At 36.4% G+C, this 17,065-nt stretch overlaps 1 protein-coding gene across 7 annotated transcripts in view; it reads right to left on the bottom strand.

Moving 5' to 3' along the window:
* Window positions 1-1,443: 1,443 nt before the first annotated feature.
* The window catches only part of LOC116162713 (protein artichoke-like), a 37,363-nt gene continuing 21,741 nt past the window's right edge, over window positions 1,444-17,065 (bottom strand). For 6 of the 7 annotated variants that reach the window (XM_031476392.1, XM_031476395.1, XM_031476394.1 and 3 more), the window contains one exon: window positions 1,444-4,509. In XM_031476392.1, the coding sequence (XP_031332252.1) occupies window positions 1,576-4,509 (2,934 nt within the window). In that variant the 3' untranslated portion in view covers window positions 1,444-1,575. Of the gene's footprint in view, window positions 4,510-14,383; window positions 14,515-17,065 lie in introns of those variants that run through there. The other variant, XM_031476402.1, reaches the window with a different exon arrangement.

Raw genomic sequence — 17,065 nt, 5'->3', positions numbered from 1 at the left:
AACTGGTTTACTTGATCACTAGCAGCCATCTTGGAAAAGGCGTTCATTCACTAGTAAGGGGTTATTCCAGAAGATTTGAAAGTAGTTCGCGTTGGAGCCACCGATGCGAGTAGTGCTGGGTCCATAGTAAAATTTGGTATTCATTCGGGTCTGGGTTACCAGAGCAAGCAGTGTTTAGAAAAAAAGTAAATTTGTTTGAGAGATTTTCAGCGGGAAATTAATCCGAGAAAATTTTGGAAATGAATCCTTTGATCGCGCGAGTATTCATTCGCAGTTCCAAAGAAAAAGTTAAAAAATTATTCGCTTTTGGATAACGGGTTTGTTAACGTGCAGTAAAAAATACTATTGCACATCCGAAAACTTTACCAGTTGGATAAATTAATATACAGAAGAGAGTACTTGAATGTGTCAGTTTGTTATACTACAAGAATTGATTATTGTGCCATCGGATGAAATGAAGACTACCGTGAAATACGATCGTTTTAGTGGCATAAATTAAACGACCGCATTTCTACCAAGGACAAATTAATTAAGCGCGCCGGTATATTTTAGTTCGCATAGAGAGCTATTGTTTAAAAATTCAGTGTAGTTATTGATTGCTAGTGAAACCAAAAAGGGGACTAACCTGTATAGTTCGCATTCGTAATACTAAAATTGTTCTAAACATCTGTATCCGATCAACATTTATGAAAAAATAATGTGTACAATTTGGATACCGGGAAAATCCTTCTATTTGGTGATGGAAAAGCTTCAAAATAAATTTATAAAAACCCATTAATAACAAAAACTTTAATATTAATAACAGCCTAGCAAGCTTGCTTATAATTTAATCACAGAAGGTCACCGCTCGAAAAGATTACGTCCAAAGAACAATTGATTCGCCTAAGAATTCAAGCAGTGTTATTGTCTGACGGGAATGTAGGGCTCCATTATTTGATTTTTCCGAAATATTGTCGATGTATAAGGACCGCCCGTTCTTGTTCATGTAATTCACAAAGACCGTGGCCACGAAATTGATCTAGTTACCTAAATATTCTGAAATTTATGGTGAAAGTTAGAAATAGGAAATCCTGTAAAGGTAAATGTAAATTTGAACCATTTTTTCTTCTTTAATATATTCAAAACTGTGTGATCAGTGATCACTTTACTCATTATGATCACTTTGAAAGTCATAATTTTATTTCCGACAAGGCCTACTCGGGAAAAATGAGCAAAATCTGTCCAATTTGGTGGAAGTGCCAACCTTCGAATCATCAGTCTTTTAGACTTAGATGTATGTACAGTTCAATAGAACCTTAATTCTTGCTGGTAAGGCTTATCAAGTCTTTATTGTAACTTTGAGGATTATTGCAATTAATTGTTCAGTCATGATTTAAACTAAGTCGATGGTTAACAATTGTTACTACAACCGTCATTGTCCATAATTGCATCAAGTTTCATGACTTAAGTTACCAATCATCAAGATTTATTAATTCAGTCTAATTAATACAGTATACATTTACTTATTTCGTACAAAGAACTTCTACTGTTCTACTGTTAAGGTTACAACAAAACATGTGTTCAAACGATTTTTAATTATTTTACATGCCTAACACAAATTAAAAACAATATCACAAAAATAATTACTATGATTATTGCATTCAGTATCACGATTTCTTGTTTAAAGTTGTTAAATAGTCGAACTAAATCGGAATATCGCCTTTGATGAGCCTCTTCAAAATCTCTTAGTAATTGACTGAAAACGGTGCTGTCGCTGAAGTTATTGCCATTGTGTACATCTTTGTCGGGTTTAAATGGGCGGAAATTAGCATTTTGATTCGATGAAGAGCTTACTATCGTATCCGTGCTAAAGTCTCGCATCGCCTTGGTTTTGGAAGCTTTTCGATCACAGCGCACGTTGACGTAAAAATCATCTGTTGAGTCTCGCGCCATTTCTCGCAACAGGGTGCAATTCCACAAATTCCCATGGAACTTAAAATTTATAGTATAGTGGTGGGAATAGGTTATAATTTCGCATGGATCTATGCACGTCAATTGGTTACTGTGAAGGTCTAAAAATACCAAATTCTTCTGCGTGGCAAATGTCGATTCTTCTAATTCCGTCAGATGGTTGTGTGATAAGTCGATATCTGCCAAATTGGTTAAATTGTAAAAAATCGACTCGTCTAAGCTTTTGATGTCGTTAGAAGAAAGGCCCAAGAGAACGAGTTCTTCTAGATCACGGAAAGAAGTTGGCGATAGTTTATGTATGCGATTCTTTCTTAAGTAGAGAGAATTCAGAGAAGAAAGACCCTTAAAGTCACTAATTTCCTCAATTGCGTTATCAGTTAAATTCAGCAACTGCAAGCTGCTGAGGCCCTCAAAGCATCCATTAGTTATATTGCTTAAAAAGTTGTTTTGCAGATGTAGGAGTGTAAGTTGGGGCAAATTTTGAAATAGTTTCGGTTGTAAATCATCAATCAAATTTGTAGAAAGATCTAAACCGACTAGCTTTGTGCATCCACTAAATGCACTTTCTGATAACTTTGCAATGGAGTTATTCGATAAATCTAACATTACTAACGACCCAAGGTTTTGAAATGCATCAGAGGATACATTTGAAATACCGTTGCTTTGCAAATATAAATTGGTAAGGCTCGTTAGACCTGCAATTGTTTCGGTTTTTATTGTTGTAATTAGATTATTGGAAAGGTCGAGATGCTTTAAGGATTGCAAGCTGGTGAAGCTACCTTTATCCATGCGTTGTATTCTGTTGCTTTGCATATGGAGCTCGATCAAATTTGACAAACCAAGGAAGTCGATTTCCTGAATCGATGTGAGTAAATTGTTTGACAGATTCAAATTTGCTAATCCGCTAGAGGACTTAGTTAAATTAGTCCCGTACGTATTAGAAAAAATTCCCTGACCAAGGCTTGTGAGATGATTCTCTGAAATGTCAAGCTTGGTCAGTGAAGAAAGCGTTTTAAAGGGCACATCTGCAAGAGAGGGTAGCTCGTTATTTCTCAAAATTAAATTTTTTAATTTCTTGGTCCCCACAAAAGTTTGCTCACTGAGATGAATAATTCGGTTATTTGCCAGGTTCAGGCTGATTACGCTCGACAGTCCGTTGAAATCCCCATCAGTAATTTGACTTAAATTGTTGTACTCCAAATTTAATTCTGTTACAAGCGGCAAAAACATGAACGAATCTTTACCTAAATCTGGCAATCTGTTGTGCGACAAATCTAATCTAAAAAGTGCCCGAAGCGCTCGAAATGTTCTCGGCCGTATTTCGTAAATGTGATTGTTTTGTAAGTGCAAATGATTAACTTTAATTAATCCCGAAAAATGTGTATCTTTCAATCGCACCAGTTCATTTTCAGATAGATCTAATACTAGTAGAGATTCTAAATCTTTAAAACAGGAAGCTGATAAATTCTTTATTTTGTTTTTGGCTAAATGCAATTGTGACAATTTAGAAAGACCTGTAAAATCAGTTTGCTTAACTTGAGTTAGTGAATTGTTTGACAGGTACAACTGTTCTAAGGCACTAACATGAGTAAAGCTGCCGGGAATAATGTCAGTAATGCTATTCGATTGCAATTTCAAAACCCGAAGTTTACTCATACCATTAAAAAAATCACCCTTAAGCTCCGCCAAATAATTGTTCTCCAAATTTAGCTCAATTAGGTTTTCGGCTAAATGTATGCTTTGAATTGGTGCACCACTATTGAATGGCTGAAAAATTGAAAATATTTCAGTGATTGTGACGACTACGCGAATATGATTCCCTTGTAAATTAAGGTAAAACACGTTCTTCATAGAGGGCCAACTAGTGACCGTTACTATTTCGTTACTAGCCAAATCCAGTACTTGCAAACTCGATGGAAAAATTGACAAATCGATTTTGGTTATTTTATTAAATGCGAGATTTAGGTTCAAGAGCGAGTTGTTCAGTTTTGAGAACATTTCCGAAGAAATGACTTCAAACGAATTTCCCAGCAGGTTAAGGGATTTTAAGTTCGGTACAAAAGTGAACGTTCTCGGATCCAAAGTATTGAGCTTGTTCCTATCCAATAATAACAATCTCAAATCGATTAAACCCAAAAATGCATCCCCTTCCACAGTTTCAATTTCGTTCTCCGAAAGCTGCAACAACTTCAACGACTCCAAGCCGAAGAAGGTATTATTCTCAAGTGTGGTTAAGCTATTCTGCTCCAAATATAATTCTTCCAGTACAGTTAAATTGGAGAAAGCATCAAACATGATTTGGTTTAGACCGCTGTTATTTATGTATAGCTGTTGTAGATTTGGAAACTTTGAAAAAACGTTTCGGGGTAATATATTGAGGTTACTATTTTCAAAAATGATCGATTTTATCGCTAATTTGTTGATTGAGGTTGTATCCAATACGTCTCCAGTTTTGAACTCTACACTTTCGCATATGAAATTTCGGTCCACTTGGTTGCAATCCTGACTTATGACTTCATGTCCAAGGAGTAAGATGATGATGGCAACGAAGTTTTCTTTCTGAAAAACAATAAGTATCGTTAATAGAAAATGCGCTTTTTTCATCTTTAAACTAAGGAGCATGTGGGGAAAAAGTGTTGAAGGTAATTGCTGTGATTATCCCTAGGGGGAAACAAGTACCATTTTTGGTGTACACCAAAAATTCAAATTTAAATTAATTCGTGTTAATTCATAATAATTCACGTAAATTCATGTTAATTCACGTTTATTCGAGTTAATTCCTGTAAATTCAAATTAATTCACGTTAATTCTAAATAATTCACGTTAATTCTAAATAATTCACGTTAATTCTAAATAATTCATGTTAATTCAAATTACTTTACGTTAATTCAAATTGAATCACGTTAATTGACATTAATTCTCGTTAATTCTAATTAATCCACGTTGATTCTAATTAATTCAAGTTAGTTCAAACTTCAAATTAACACAGGGGGGTGTACACCAAACATTCAAAGTTGTTTCCATCTAGAATTCTTCCAAGGCAAATTTTTACCAGGACTAGAGTTTACGAGTAAAATATTTCAACGGCGGATTTTTTCTGATGACAAATTTTTTACACACGTATACCAGGTAAAAATTTTCCAAGAGCAATTTTATCAATCTTGAATTTTCAAGACGAGAATTTCCTTAAGGCGAATTTTTCGGAGATGAGATTTTAAGTGCCAAATATTGCAAGGCCTATTTTGTTGGAGGCTAAATTTTCCGTATGCGAATTTTCTGGAAATGAATTTTTCCATGACAAATATTCCCAAGACGAATTTTGAGGGGACAATTTTTGTGGGTCAAACATTAATTCAAGGGCGATTTTTTACGTTTCTGGAGACAAGTTTTCCACGCAAGTTTCTGGGGCGAGTATCCCAGAGCATAAACTTCCGACGCAAATTTTTCTTTTACGATTTTTTGGGGACCAAATATTCGAAAGATGATTTTTTCAACATTTTCTGTAAAATGAATTTCCTTTTCTGGACGAATGTTTTAAGGGCAATTTTGGGAGCCTACATTTTCCGTGGGTAAATTTTTCGGAAGACAATTTTTCCATAGCGAATGTTCCCAGAACAATTTTCTTTGTAGTTTTTGGGAGTCAAATATTCCAAGGACGACTTTATTCGGTAGGCGGATTTTTTAGGAAAGAAGTTTTCCAGGAAGAACCCTCCCGAAAATTGTTGGGGGTGAAATTTTCACGCAAATATTACGGGAGGAAAATTCGTAAGAGGCGAATATTCCCTGTATGAATTTACGGGTTGAATCTTGCACGGAAGCATTTTAAAAAGGCGATTTCTTCATAGCGAATTTGTCTCGTATATTTTTTTCGAGTTTTGGGGGGTCAAATATTCCAGTGGCGATTTTTACGAGTCTTTTTTTTATGAGAGCGGTTTTTCCTAGCGAATTTTCAGGAGATTTCTAAGGGCGATTTTTTTACAGGAATCGCCGATTTTCGAGAAACGAATTATCCATGGCAAATGTTGTGAGGACGAGTGTTTGTGGGTCAAATATTCCAACGGAGATTTTTACGAGCCTTTTTTTATGAGAGCGATTTTTCCTAGCGAATTTTCAGGACATTTCCAAGGGCGATTTTTTACAGGAATCGGCAATTTTCGAGAAACGAATTTTCCAGGGCAAATTTTGTCAGGACGAGTGTTTGTGTGTCAAATATTCCAACGGAGATTTTTTCGAGACTAAATTTTCTGGGGGCAAATTTTTCACGCAAGTATTCCAGGGAAAAGTTTTCCAACAATGATTTTATCGTGTTTACATTTTCAGGACAAGAATTTTTCAATAGCGAATTGTTCCAGGGCGAGACGTGTCAAATATTCCAAGGGCGATTTTTTGGAGGCTAAATTTCCAAGACAAAAATTGTTTATACAATTATTCCAGGAAAGAATTTTTCAATGCGCATATCCTCAAGGCGACTTTTTCAAGCCTACATTTTCCGGAAGCGAATTTTTCCATAGGGAATTTTCCCAGAAGACATTTTCCGGGAAAAAGTCTGAAGATCAAACACAATAGTGATTTTTTCGAGGCTACACTTTCAGGATGAGAATTTTTCTATAGCGAATATCTCCAGTGAGAAATTTTTCGGGAACAAGCCTTTAAGGATGAAACATATCAAGGGCGATTTTTTAAGCGCAACCAAATTTTCTGAAGTGAATTTTCTGGGGATTTATATGGGCAATTTTTTCAGGAATAAATGATTTTTTAGAAACGAATTTTTCTTAAGGAGAACAAGTACCATTTTTGGTGTAAACGAAACATTCAAATTCAAATTAATTTACGTTAATTCATGTTAATTCACGCTAATTCAAATTAATTCAAATTAATTAACGTTAATTCAAATGAATTCACGATAATTCAAATGAATTCACGATAATTCAAATGAATTCACGATAATTCAAATTAATTCACGATAATTCAAATTAATTCACGTTAATTGTAATTAATTCACGTTAATTCAAATTAATTCAGAGGGGTGTACACCAAAAATTCAAAGTTGTTTCTCCCTAGGATTATCCTTAGTATGTTGACAATGAGAACTAAGCCAAATTTGAGATAAGTGGTCATTGACAAAAGTAATGATCTCCTAATAGGGTAAGCTCTGCAACATTAGCAACCACCATACCTACCTTAATTTGTTGGTTCGCATTTGATTTCCAAGTTGCACAATACATTCAAATGATGGTTATTGTGTATGCTACCTGATTTACATATTCGGCGATCATTACTTTTGTCAATGACTGTACATACAACTGCAAGGGGTTTGGTCGGTCCAGTTACAAGTATGTTGCCGAAATTAGGTAGCACCTGTAAGATTTACATTGCCGCCAATATTACTATAAATGCGCTTACAGTGACGAGTCGCATCCCGAATGTGTAGGGACATTCGTGACACATGTATAAGGGACAAGTAGGTAATTAGGAAATTACTTTGGTTTTGGACAGTAAGTTTATGACAATGATAAAAAAAATAAAATTCAAATTATAGTAATGTCTTTCACAGATACCAGTATGGCTTTCTTTGCGGTTCCCGCTAACTCAAAGTGATTAAAATTCAACATTTCCGTAAGTTTATGATAAGGTATGTTTTTGATCACTGAATTGTGTTGGAAGTTTCATACGCTCTTAAGAAAGTCGGCATTGCACAGTCTGCCGTTGTGCACTTCTGATTTTTACAATATACGATACGCTTATTTTTATTAGAAGCAACTGTGGTTAAAATTTCAAAAGCACATCTCCATAAATAAGAAGGTTGTACATTGAGCAGTTCACGTATGCGCATATTAATCGTCAAGATTTTTCTTGGTTGTGGTGCCAGAGATATAACATATCGAGTGCAAAAAGAACGAACTAAATATCTTGAAAACTGTAGGAGTATTTAAGATGGGCGGACGGACGGAGAAAGTGGCCATAATAGCGCTTTTCATCATGAGTTGGAAAACGCGCCAAAAATTTAAAACATGTGTATACCATTTAAGTGTCCAAGTTATAGAGCTAATGGGGGTATATCATTTTGAGCATTTACTATATGCGAAATGTTTGCCTTTACTAGAAGTAGGTATCTGTGATTTCAATATATTAATAAATACAGTAATCGTCAAAATTTTTCTTGGTTGAGATGACAGCTATAAGCTACCGAATGCAAAAAAAAGCAACTAAATATCTTCAAAACTGTAGGACTCGGGCGCACGGACGGGCGGACAAAGAAAGTTGGAAAATGCGCTTAAAACGCTATTTAATTATGTAAAAATCTCGTTCGCCCTCATTAGTCAAACTGCAAATTCCTGAAAAAAAGTATCACTTTCAAAACTAGTTGTACAAATAACTACACTCATTTTATTTTTATTTTAATTCAATTTGTTGATCAGCTAAAGCTGTGAATACTTATAAGTTATATGGAATATGAATATCGTTTATTTTTGGTTGTACTTCTTATCAGATTTTGTGTATTTTCGGTTTGCAACATTTGCGATTAAACCGAATTTATTTTTACATATTTTAAGATGTATTTAAATTTTTGTTAAAGTCCGTTTCAGATGTCCGTGCAGTAAAGGAATGTGCATATAGCGAAAAATTTTAAAGAGCCGCAACGCAATTTCCTTTTGAGAACCAGTATTTAAAAGCGGACAAATAGGAAAAGTACGTTCCATAGCAATAAGGGTTTGAAAGGATCGCCTAGACAATAGTTAATGAGCTTATAATGGTTTTATTTACACCTTTAAAATGTTCATGGGCGTGCAAATGGGTAAAACAATTGCTCAGGCACATTAAGTACAAATTATTCAGAATGCATTCCAAAAATATATGCAATTAAACCAAGTGTAATTACCATGTATAATCATTAAACATTAAAATGTATATAGATATCATATTAGTAGAATCGTATTAGATCCTAGCTGAAACCCTAAAGTATGTTGAAATGGTGCGCTACTGGAAAATAGCCGCAGGCGCATTCCTTTACTGCACGGACATCTGAAACGGACTATAGATTTAATCGATTTTAATTTGAATTTTTAATACATTTTTGCGAATTTTTATAACGTTTTCGTAAATTTAGTTTGAAAACCGTATCGTATTTAAATCATCGATCTTTTGTCTTTGCCGTTAAGCCACAGGGCCGTAGTCAGAGGCTCCGAGTGAGGGGGGGTGTATGCAATAAAAAATGCCGACTTCAATAAAAATTCAAAATAATACACCGTACAACATTAAACGACGGCATTTTAACGCTGCCCGTTGTGACACTATTTTTTTCCAAATGTATACTGTCTGCTATATCTTTTTCTGTCACCTCTATGTTGAGAGCGCGATCATTCCTATTAAATGAGTAATTTTTTTTTAATATAATTTGTAAAACCACAATGATTCAACTTTTTTTTTTCTCTCATGTTTCATAATTATCTTCATATTTTTATTTTTTTGTTAAATTGTTTTCGTTAAAGTATTACGCACTGTTTTAGCACGTTTGTACCCTTGTAATAGGAAATTATAATCCTTTAGATACAATAAAAGAAATAATAAATAATAATAAAAATATATCTTTTTCTGATTACTTAGAACCAGTAAAGCAGTTAGCCAATTATCCGCCATAGAGGAACGCAAATGATTTTTAATTAAACTATATAATAAATACCAAAGTAATAATAATAATTATCATTTTATGATTTGTCATTATACAGAGTGCTCTTTTTTCGCGGCTGTCATGGATATGGATTCTATTTTATTTCTATTTGCACGAAAACCGAGTCGAAGTGGGACGTTTAGAAGACTTTTACAGAGGAATTTGATAAATATGGCCAGAATGGCAGAACTTTTTTTTTGCTTTAGGGTCGCCAAATTTCATCTTATGATCTTTCATCAGAGTTATTTTTCTCCTCGTTTTTCTCTGTCGTGCCATAGCTTTTAATTTACTACTTTGATTTTACCAAAATACCTTATTATTCAATTTTCCCGACAGTGCTTTAGAAATTGCAGTCAAACTCATTTGCTGATTTGCTTTGGTAGTTTACATTTATAATCAAAATAATTAATAAAAATGTTGTTTTAAATGTAGTAAAGCGTTCTTTTGGCAAGATTTTATTATATATTATTATTAAGTTAAAAGTAGTAATCTATCCGAAACCGATTTTTGTCTAAAAGACACTCTCGTGACAATTGAATAATTAAGTGTTATATTTAAAATGTAATATAGAAATCCATAGTAAATTCTTTATTAAAAAAAATCTAAAAATTCAATGTGACTCCTACGTTCAAAACAAATTCAAAAAATAATGTCCTAGTCTAAACCGCCCATTTCTCAAGTAGGTATACTCGTTTTTTTAAGACAGAATTATTAAAACGCAGAATTCAGTTCTTTTTAGCGCATTTCCACAAAAATAAAAAAAAAATGCGCTATTGTGGCCACTTTGTCCGTCCGTCCGTCCGTCCGTCCGCTAACTTTGCGACGCTACTAGTTTTTTATCTTAAGAGCTATTGCTCTACTTTTTTCGCTATTTGGTTCGTTATGGTGTCGAGTCTTGTACCAAGGAAGGAATTTTTTCTGTACCGCTTACAAAAAAAGTTATTGTAAAAAAAAAAAACCGTTTTTTACATGTTCCATAATTTTACACTTTTGCCGTTTATTAACGATCCTAGAGATCGTTTATAATTTTGCATTGATATCTGTCGCCTGCCGGTTGGTCTCTCCGTCTGTTCCTTTGTCTGTCTGTCCATCTATCTGTCCGTGTGAACGATAACTTTGTTTAGAAATGTCCGATCGCTTTAACATCTCCGTTAGTTATGAACTGAATTGCATGAAATTCAATATGGGCATAGCCTTAGCCATATAATACGCAATGCCAAAAGTTGAGTCGAATCGATTCAAAATTCACAGTGCCCTTTTCGCATCTCGACCATTTATAAACCGAATTGCAAACTTTTTTACTTATAAAAGTATTTGAATGAAATTTGATACATAGGCACTTGGGATAAAGGAAAATCAAACGCCAATTTCAAAATTTGGTTTTGCGCATGCGCAGTGCCAACTTTTTTATTTATGGAAGAATTTAAACGAAATTTGATACATAGGCACTTGGGATAAAGGAAAATCAAACGCCAATTTCAAAATTTGGTTTTGCGCATGCGCAGTGCCAACTTTTTTATTTATGGAAGAATTTAAACGAAATTTGATACATAGGCACTTCGAATAAAGGAAAATCAAACGCCAATTTCAAAATTTGGTTTTGCGCATGCGCAGTGCCAACTTTTTTATTTATGGAAGAATTTAAACGAAATTTGATACATAGGCACTTGGGATAAAGGAAAATCAAACGCCAATTTCAAAATTTGGTTTTGCGCATGCGCAGTGCCAACTTTTTTATTTATGGAAGAATTTAAACGAAATTTGATACATAGGCACTTGGGATAAAGGAAAATCAAACGCCAATTTCAAAATTTGGTTTTGCGCATGCGCAGTGCCACCTTTTTTATTTATGGAAGAATTTAAACGAAATTTGATACATAGGCACTTGGGATAAAGGAAAATCAAACGCCAATTTCAAAATTTGGTTTTGCGCATACGCAGTGGCAACTTTTTTATTTATGGAAGAATTTAAACGAAATTTATCCATAGGCACTTGGGATAAAGGAAAATCAAACGCCAATTTCAAAATTTGGTTTTGCGCATGCGCAGTGCCAACTTTTTTATTTGTGGAAGAATTTAAATGAAATGTGATACATAGGCACTTGGAATAAAGGAAAATCTAGCGCCAGTTTCAAAATTTTATTTTGCGCATGCGCCGTGCCAACTTTTTTATCTAATCTATGGAACTATTTAAGTGAAATTTGATACTTAGGCGCTTGGAACAAAGGAAAATCTTAGTTTATTAGTTATGTAAGAACCATATTTTAGGGTAGTCCTTAATAACGAAAAAGTAAAATGTCAACGCAACCCCTATTTGATAAATGTGGCAAGCTGACTGGTCAAGTATGCGCGATTCTGCACATATGGGTGCAAGGGTCTTAAGGGATCGTGTTAAGGCAGTTAAGTTGCGTACACGCTCTGGTCACGATCGTATAAGGGATGCTAGGTAGAGCATCGGACGTTAGTGAGTTTGGTGTAATAGCTCTTTATTGTGAGTGTCTCCCACGCGTAGGTGGTGAGTGTCTCCCACGTGTAGGTGGTGAGTGTCTCCCACGTGTAGGTGGTGAGTGTGTTGTGCAGGCCATCGAGCTGGTCGTGCTTTGTTGTTGGGCTATGGTAAAACCCCTGGCAGATATCCGGATATATTCCTAGGCTTTTAGAGTGCATTATGTGCATGTGCCTATGACGCGGTCCCGCGGGTAGCTCCCGTTGATTATACCGCTGAGTGATCTACTCGCTCGAGTAGATCATGGTGTCGACCCAATACGAAACATAAAGGCTTCATTGTTAACACAAACAGTTCGGGGGTGAGCTCGACCTGGATGTCGTTCCCAGGTAGGGCAATGAGTGACATAGATCGACGTTACTGATCTATTGGCCGAGGGTCCTAGTCAGAGGACCAAGGCGGGATGTGTATCCTAAATAATACACGTGCGCGCGGCGTAACCCTTTCCCAAATAGGTATGAGCTCCATCTTAACCCTTCAGGAAGCCATCTTCAACGACGCATTCAACTCCAATCGCCAACCGGAGTGTTCGGAGATCCAGGAGCGCTTAGTGCCAGTTCGGGGCTAACGCCCCCCGGTGAGTTACTTAATTAATTGGCGAGGATTGCGGTTAAGCAGTCGCGATATTTGTTTACATGACCCTTGAGCGCGGGAGACGACCAGTCAGACTGAATGCTGCCATACCAACCCCTTACGCGTAGATTACAGAGGGACGTTTCTAATGAAAGGTGAGTTTACAGTAGATTTGTCGCATCTTAATAATGAGTTCTGACCAACAATTGGCTCCAATTTAATTAGTGACTTCCCTTGTTGACATATAACATACCCCCCCTCTTACAGTTAGTTATAGTAAATTAGTTTTAAAATTTAGGTTTGCGCATGCGCAGTTCCAACTTTCTTATTTAGAAAAGCATTGAAATGAAATTCTTCTCATAAACTGAAATTGAAGTAGCACGTCAACAATGGATTGCCCATGTGCAACGCTTTCATATTTGTGGCCGGATTTTTACGATTTTAACAGAAGTTGCATCTTACAAATGGGAAATGAATGCAAGTGGAAATACGCTTTATGTAAATCGTTTACGATTACTTTTTAACTTGTTAATTATTGAAACTAAAAGAGTTATCCCACAAGTGGCTTCAATTATTGATTCGCATTGTAAATTTAACTTTATCCCAATTTGAGCATTAGTTTTCAACGTAAGAGATCCCATCGTCAGGCGCTAAAAATGACCACCCTGTATACTTATGTACCATCTATCCCTATCGCAACTTTTAGATCCATGCAAACATAACGGCTAGAAAAATTTGCGGAACATTTTTAAGCGACCTTTAACCATGAAAGGTAATATATTTACAGCAAGTGAGTGTGAGGGGGTAATAACCAATATTTCTTCATTTTGCGTGGCAGCGGCGGCTACAAAACGGTTTTCCGGCCTACCGATGTATTTCACGCAATTTTTAATTTAATTAATTTAATTTGAATAGCGATTTGCCGAGTGCCGACTAACTGAAGTTTTGCCGACTATGGTCACGCGGTCATTTGATGGTGTCACTCCCCCCCCCCCCCCCCCCCATCAATCCGGCTCTGTTAAGCCAGTTACATTTGTAAGTACCATATTAAATTTTGATACTTTCAGTAAATGGATTCATTAGTGCCATACAAGATTGTTTTCTTGGAACATTCAGTTTACCATCTCGTATTTGAATTTGATTTTGATATTTCCTTAAATTTAGTTTGCATTCTGCTTTACAATTAGGTATAAATCACCGCACCGCATTTTCGCGTTTGTAAACTTGTAAACTTGAGTCAAGTTTCTTGACCAATGTAAACGGAAATCGAAAGTCGGAAGAATAGGGGATTACGTAACGTTTTGATTAAAGCGAAAGTTTGCGCTTTTATAAATGTAAATGCTATATTTCTCGGTTATTCTTATTTAATTAACATACTCTGTGAAAAATAATCCTATAATATTTTCCTATAATATACACCATGACCATGGTAACCTGTCTAGCAGTTTTTGTTTCAATTAAAACCAAGGCTACACTTGTAATAAGTCCAAACCAAAGTGTATTGTGCGATATTAGTAATTTAAAATTATTTATTTTTAAAATGGATATAAAACAAAGTTCGGCAAAAATTATCGAGTTAATTATACGTAAATTTACTAACAGACCCAGAACGAGAATACTTTTAACTTATTTGAAAGAATAAAACAGTAATTATTACTATGATTTTTACTACTAAACGTACATACCATTAGGAACATACTGCGGATGTCAATATCTCGGCTACCACCACAGATAAAACAGCGAAATTATCTGCGCTACTACTAAATAACCTACGTAAACTAATATGACATGAATGAATGTACCAGTGATATTGGACTTGTGGAAAAACCACTCAGTGGGATTATTCTACGGTGACTTCGAGCACACGATTAATTCCTATAATAAATTTATAAATAATTTATAGACTGCTTTTTAACATACACAATGAAAACAAATTTTAACTATAAATATAAAAGAAAATATTGTTCTCATGATTATTTTTGTATAGGTGGGGAAATGCACCTTATGCACACTCTGCAAGGAAGTTCCAGAGTAGTGTGGGGCTCTCCCGTTTGCTGGGAATACCCACCAAAAACCCCACCTAAGGCTTCGGCTGCTGAGGCCATTTGCCTATCGCCCTATAGACAAAGATATAGACGTACAAGACGAAAGAAGAACTAGGCAACATTTACGTACATACTAATATCACAGATTATCACAGTTCATTCAAAATTCCGATACCCCGTATGAATCTTAATATTTTTTGACAGCAATCCTGACTAGAAAAATTGGTTTCCCATATCACATTAATTTTAAAGAGATCGCGCTCGTTTCGATACGCTGCACAGGTACAGAGTATGTGCTCAGGTGTTAAGTTGGCACCACATCTATTACACAAGGGTGGTACTTCACCCTTCAGTAAATAACTATGCGTTAGAGCAGTGTGTCCCAACCGGAGCCGATACAACTTTGTTGAGTGCAATCGTTCCACGTCTAGTAAAAATAGTGGCCCAACTTTAACTCTTTTCAATGATGTGGTCCGCGTCCACTGCTTCTGCCAGCCAGCGCTCATACACACAACCCGCTGGACCTAGCCCCCCCACCATTGTGAATCAATTTAAGAATGGTATCCAATTTATGAGCTATTTAGGAGCTTTTCATATCGCAAGCTTAAAATTTTAGAGCTCGCTTTAATCACTAGGAATCGAACATATCTTATGGGGTGGCCGAGTCTACTTGGACTCAGCCCCCCCACTGATCAGAATTACTTTTTTCAAATTAAATTTTGTACTGGAATTACGAGCTATTTAAGAGCTTTCATTTACAATCAATTTCGATTTTTGAGCGCCACTCCTAAAAGAACAAATAGATATAATCGATGGGGCGGCCAGTTCCACTTGTGACTGTGTTAGAGCTTCCTAGTGCGTTTAGTACCTCTGTGTGCATCCAAGGAAAAGTCCTGAATCGACTACATATGAGTCTAATTCTGCACTCGGTGCTTTAATTGTTGTCTGTTACTCTAAAGATTTTCCTTTTAGTAAGGTTTTCTGTTAATATAATTGAGCAACTGCAGTCAGGATTGCGTATACCTCGGCTTGGAGCACGGTTGCTTTTTGTCCTAGATTCTGAAGCCCTGTCAATTGCTTCCGTACACTCCACAGCCGGTGCCCTCCGTAGTTTTTGAGCCATTTGTGTAATGCACGATTCCATTCAGCTTTACCATACTGGTATAACCCTCCCATTCGTATCAAGCGGGGATTATCATCTTAAACAGGTTTTTTTATCACAAACTGTTTTGGTTATCCTCTCAGTTATCCTACCCTTGACGATTCCTCCTCTCCATTGACTCTCAGCCAGTATGCCTGTCTGAATGCCTCTGCTATAATTACCAGGTGTAGTGACGGTCAGTTCATATAGTCTCTATAGCTACTGTCAGGGACGTTATCATTGTCCTCATAATTCTAAGGCAAGCTTTGCGCTGCAGCTTGATCAGTATCTGTATGTTCTTCTGGGCGAAGGTCTGATTCTACCACACACATACGTAATAACTGGTATTATATTAGTGTATATCCAGGGACCTTGTGTTGTGACATTGTTCGCTATTTTTTCCATTTGTGATTTGAAGTTAGGCGCTTGGCCAAACGCAATGCCCAAGTATTTACCTTCTCTCACTACCTGTAGCTTGGTGCCCTACATTGCAACGTCCTTTAGCTTTGTCGGCCCTTATGCACGTGAGAAAAGCTAATGAAGTTTTTTTTCTGTTGAATTAACAGACAAGCCCTCTTCTTCGCACTATGTTCCCACTAGATTTAAAGCTCCTTGCCTCTTAACTGATACGGTCTCCTCAAATCCCCTACGTACTACAATCACTATGTCATCGGTAAAGGCAACACTGTGGTGTAGCCCGCATCATTTAATCCCCAGCATTTTGGCTTTCGATCCTTTTCGGGATCTTCTCAGGTTCCACTTGAGGATCCAGGCGTGTGTCCTTACGGTCTTCGTTTCGAAGAATCAAAAATCTCGCCCCCCCCCCCCTGGAGCTGCTCTCGCTAGCTCTGACCTCAAGCTGTCCACCGAAACCTGGTTTGCGCATGTGATCAACAGCGCTCTCCCTCGTGCCGACATTCAGTAAATTGGGGAAAAGCGTCGACTCTGTCAAGGATCCAGGCTTTGATCTTACCGAGAGCCTCCTCCTATTAGCTTTCGGTGCGCCGCTCCGGAGAGTTTTTTAGGCTCTTTAATGCCGGTGCTCTCGGAGTAGTTTGTTGTGTTTTCTGTTTTTTCTTGGGCCATAAGAGTGCCACGAGTATGGGGGAAAGAAATGTCCACAAGCGTCGAGCCCCCTGCACACGTCTAAGGCGACTTAATACAACGGTGTGGCGCCCGGT

Source organism: Photinus pyralis, unplaced genomic scaffold, assembly GCF_008802855.1.
Source record: "Photinus pyralis isolate 1611_PpyrPB1 unplaced genomic scaffold, Ppyr1.3 Ppyr1.4_LG2, whole genome shotgun sequence".
Taxonomy (NCBI): Eukaryota; Metazoa; Arthropoda; class Insecta; order Coleoptera; family Lampyridae; genus Photinus; species Photinus pyralis.
This window is presented reverse-complemented; position numbering and strand designations above follow the sequence as displayed.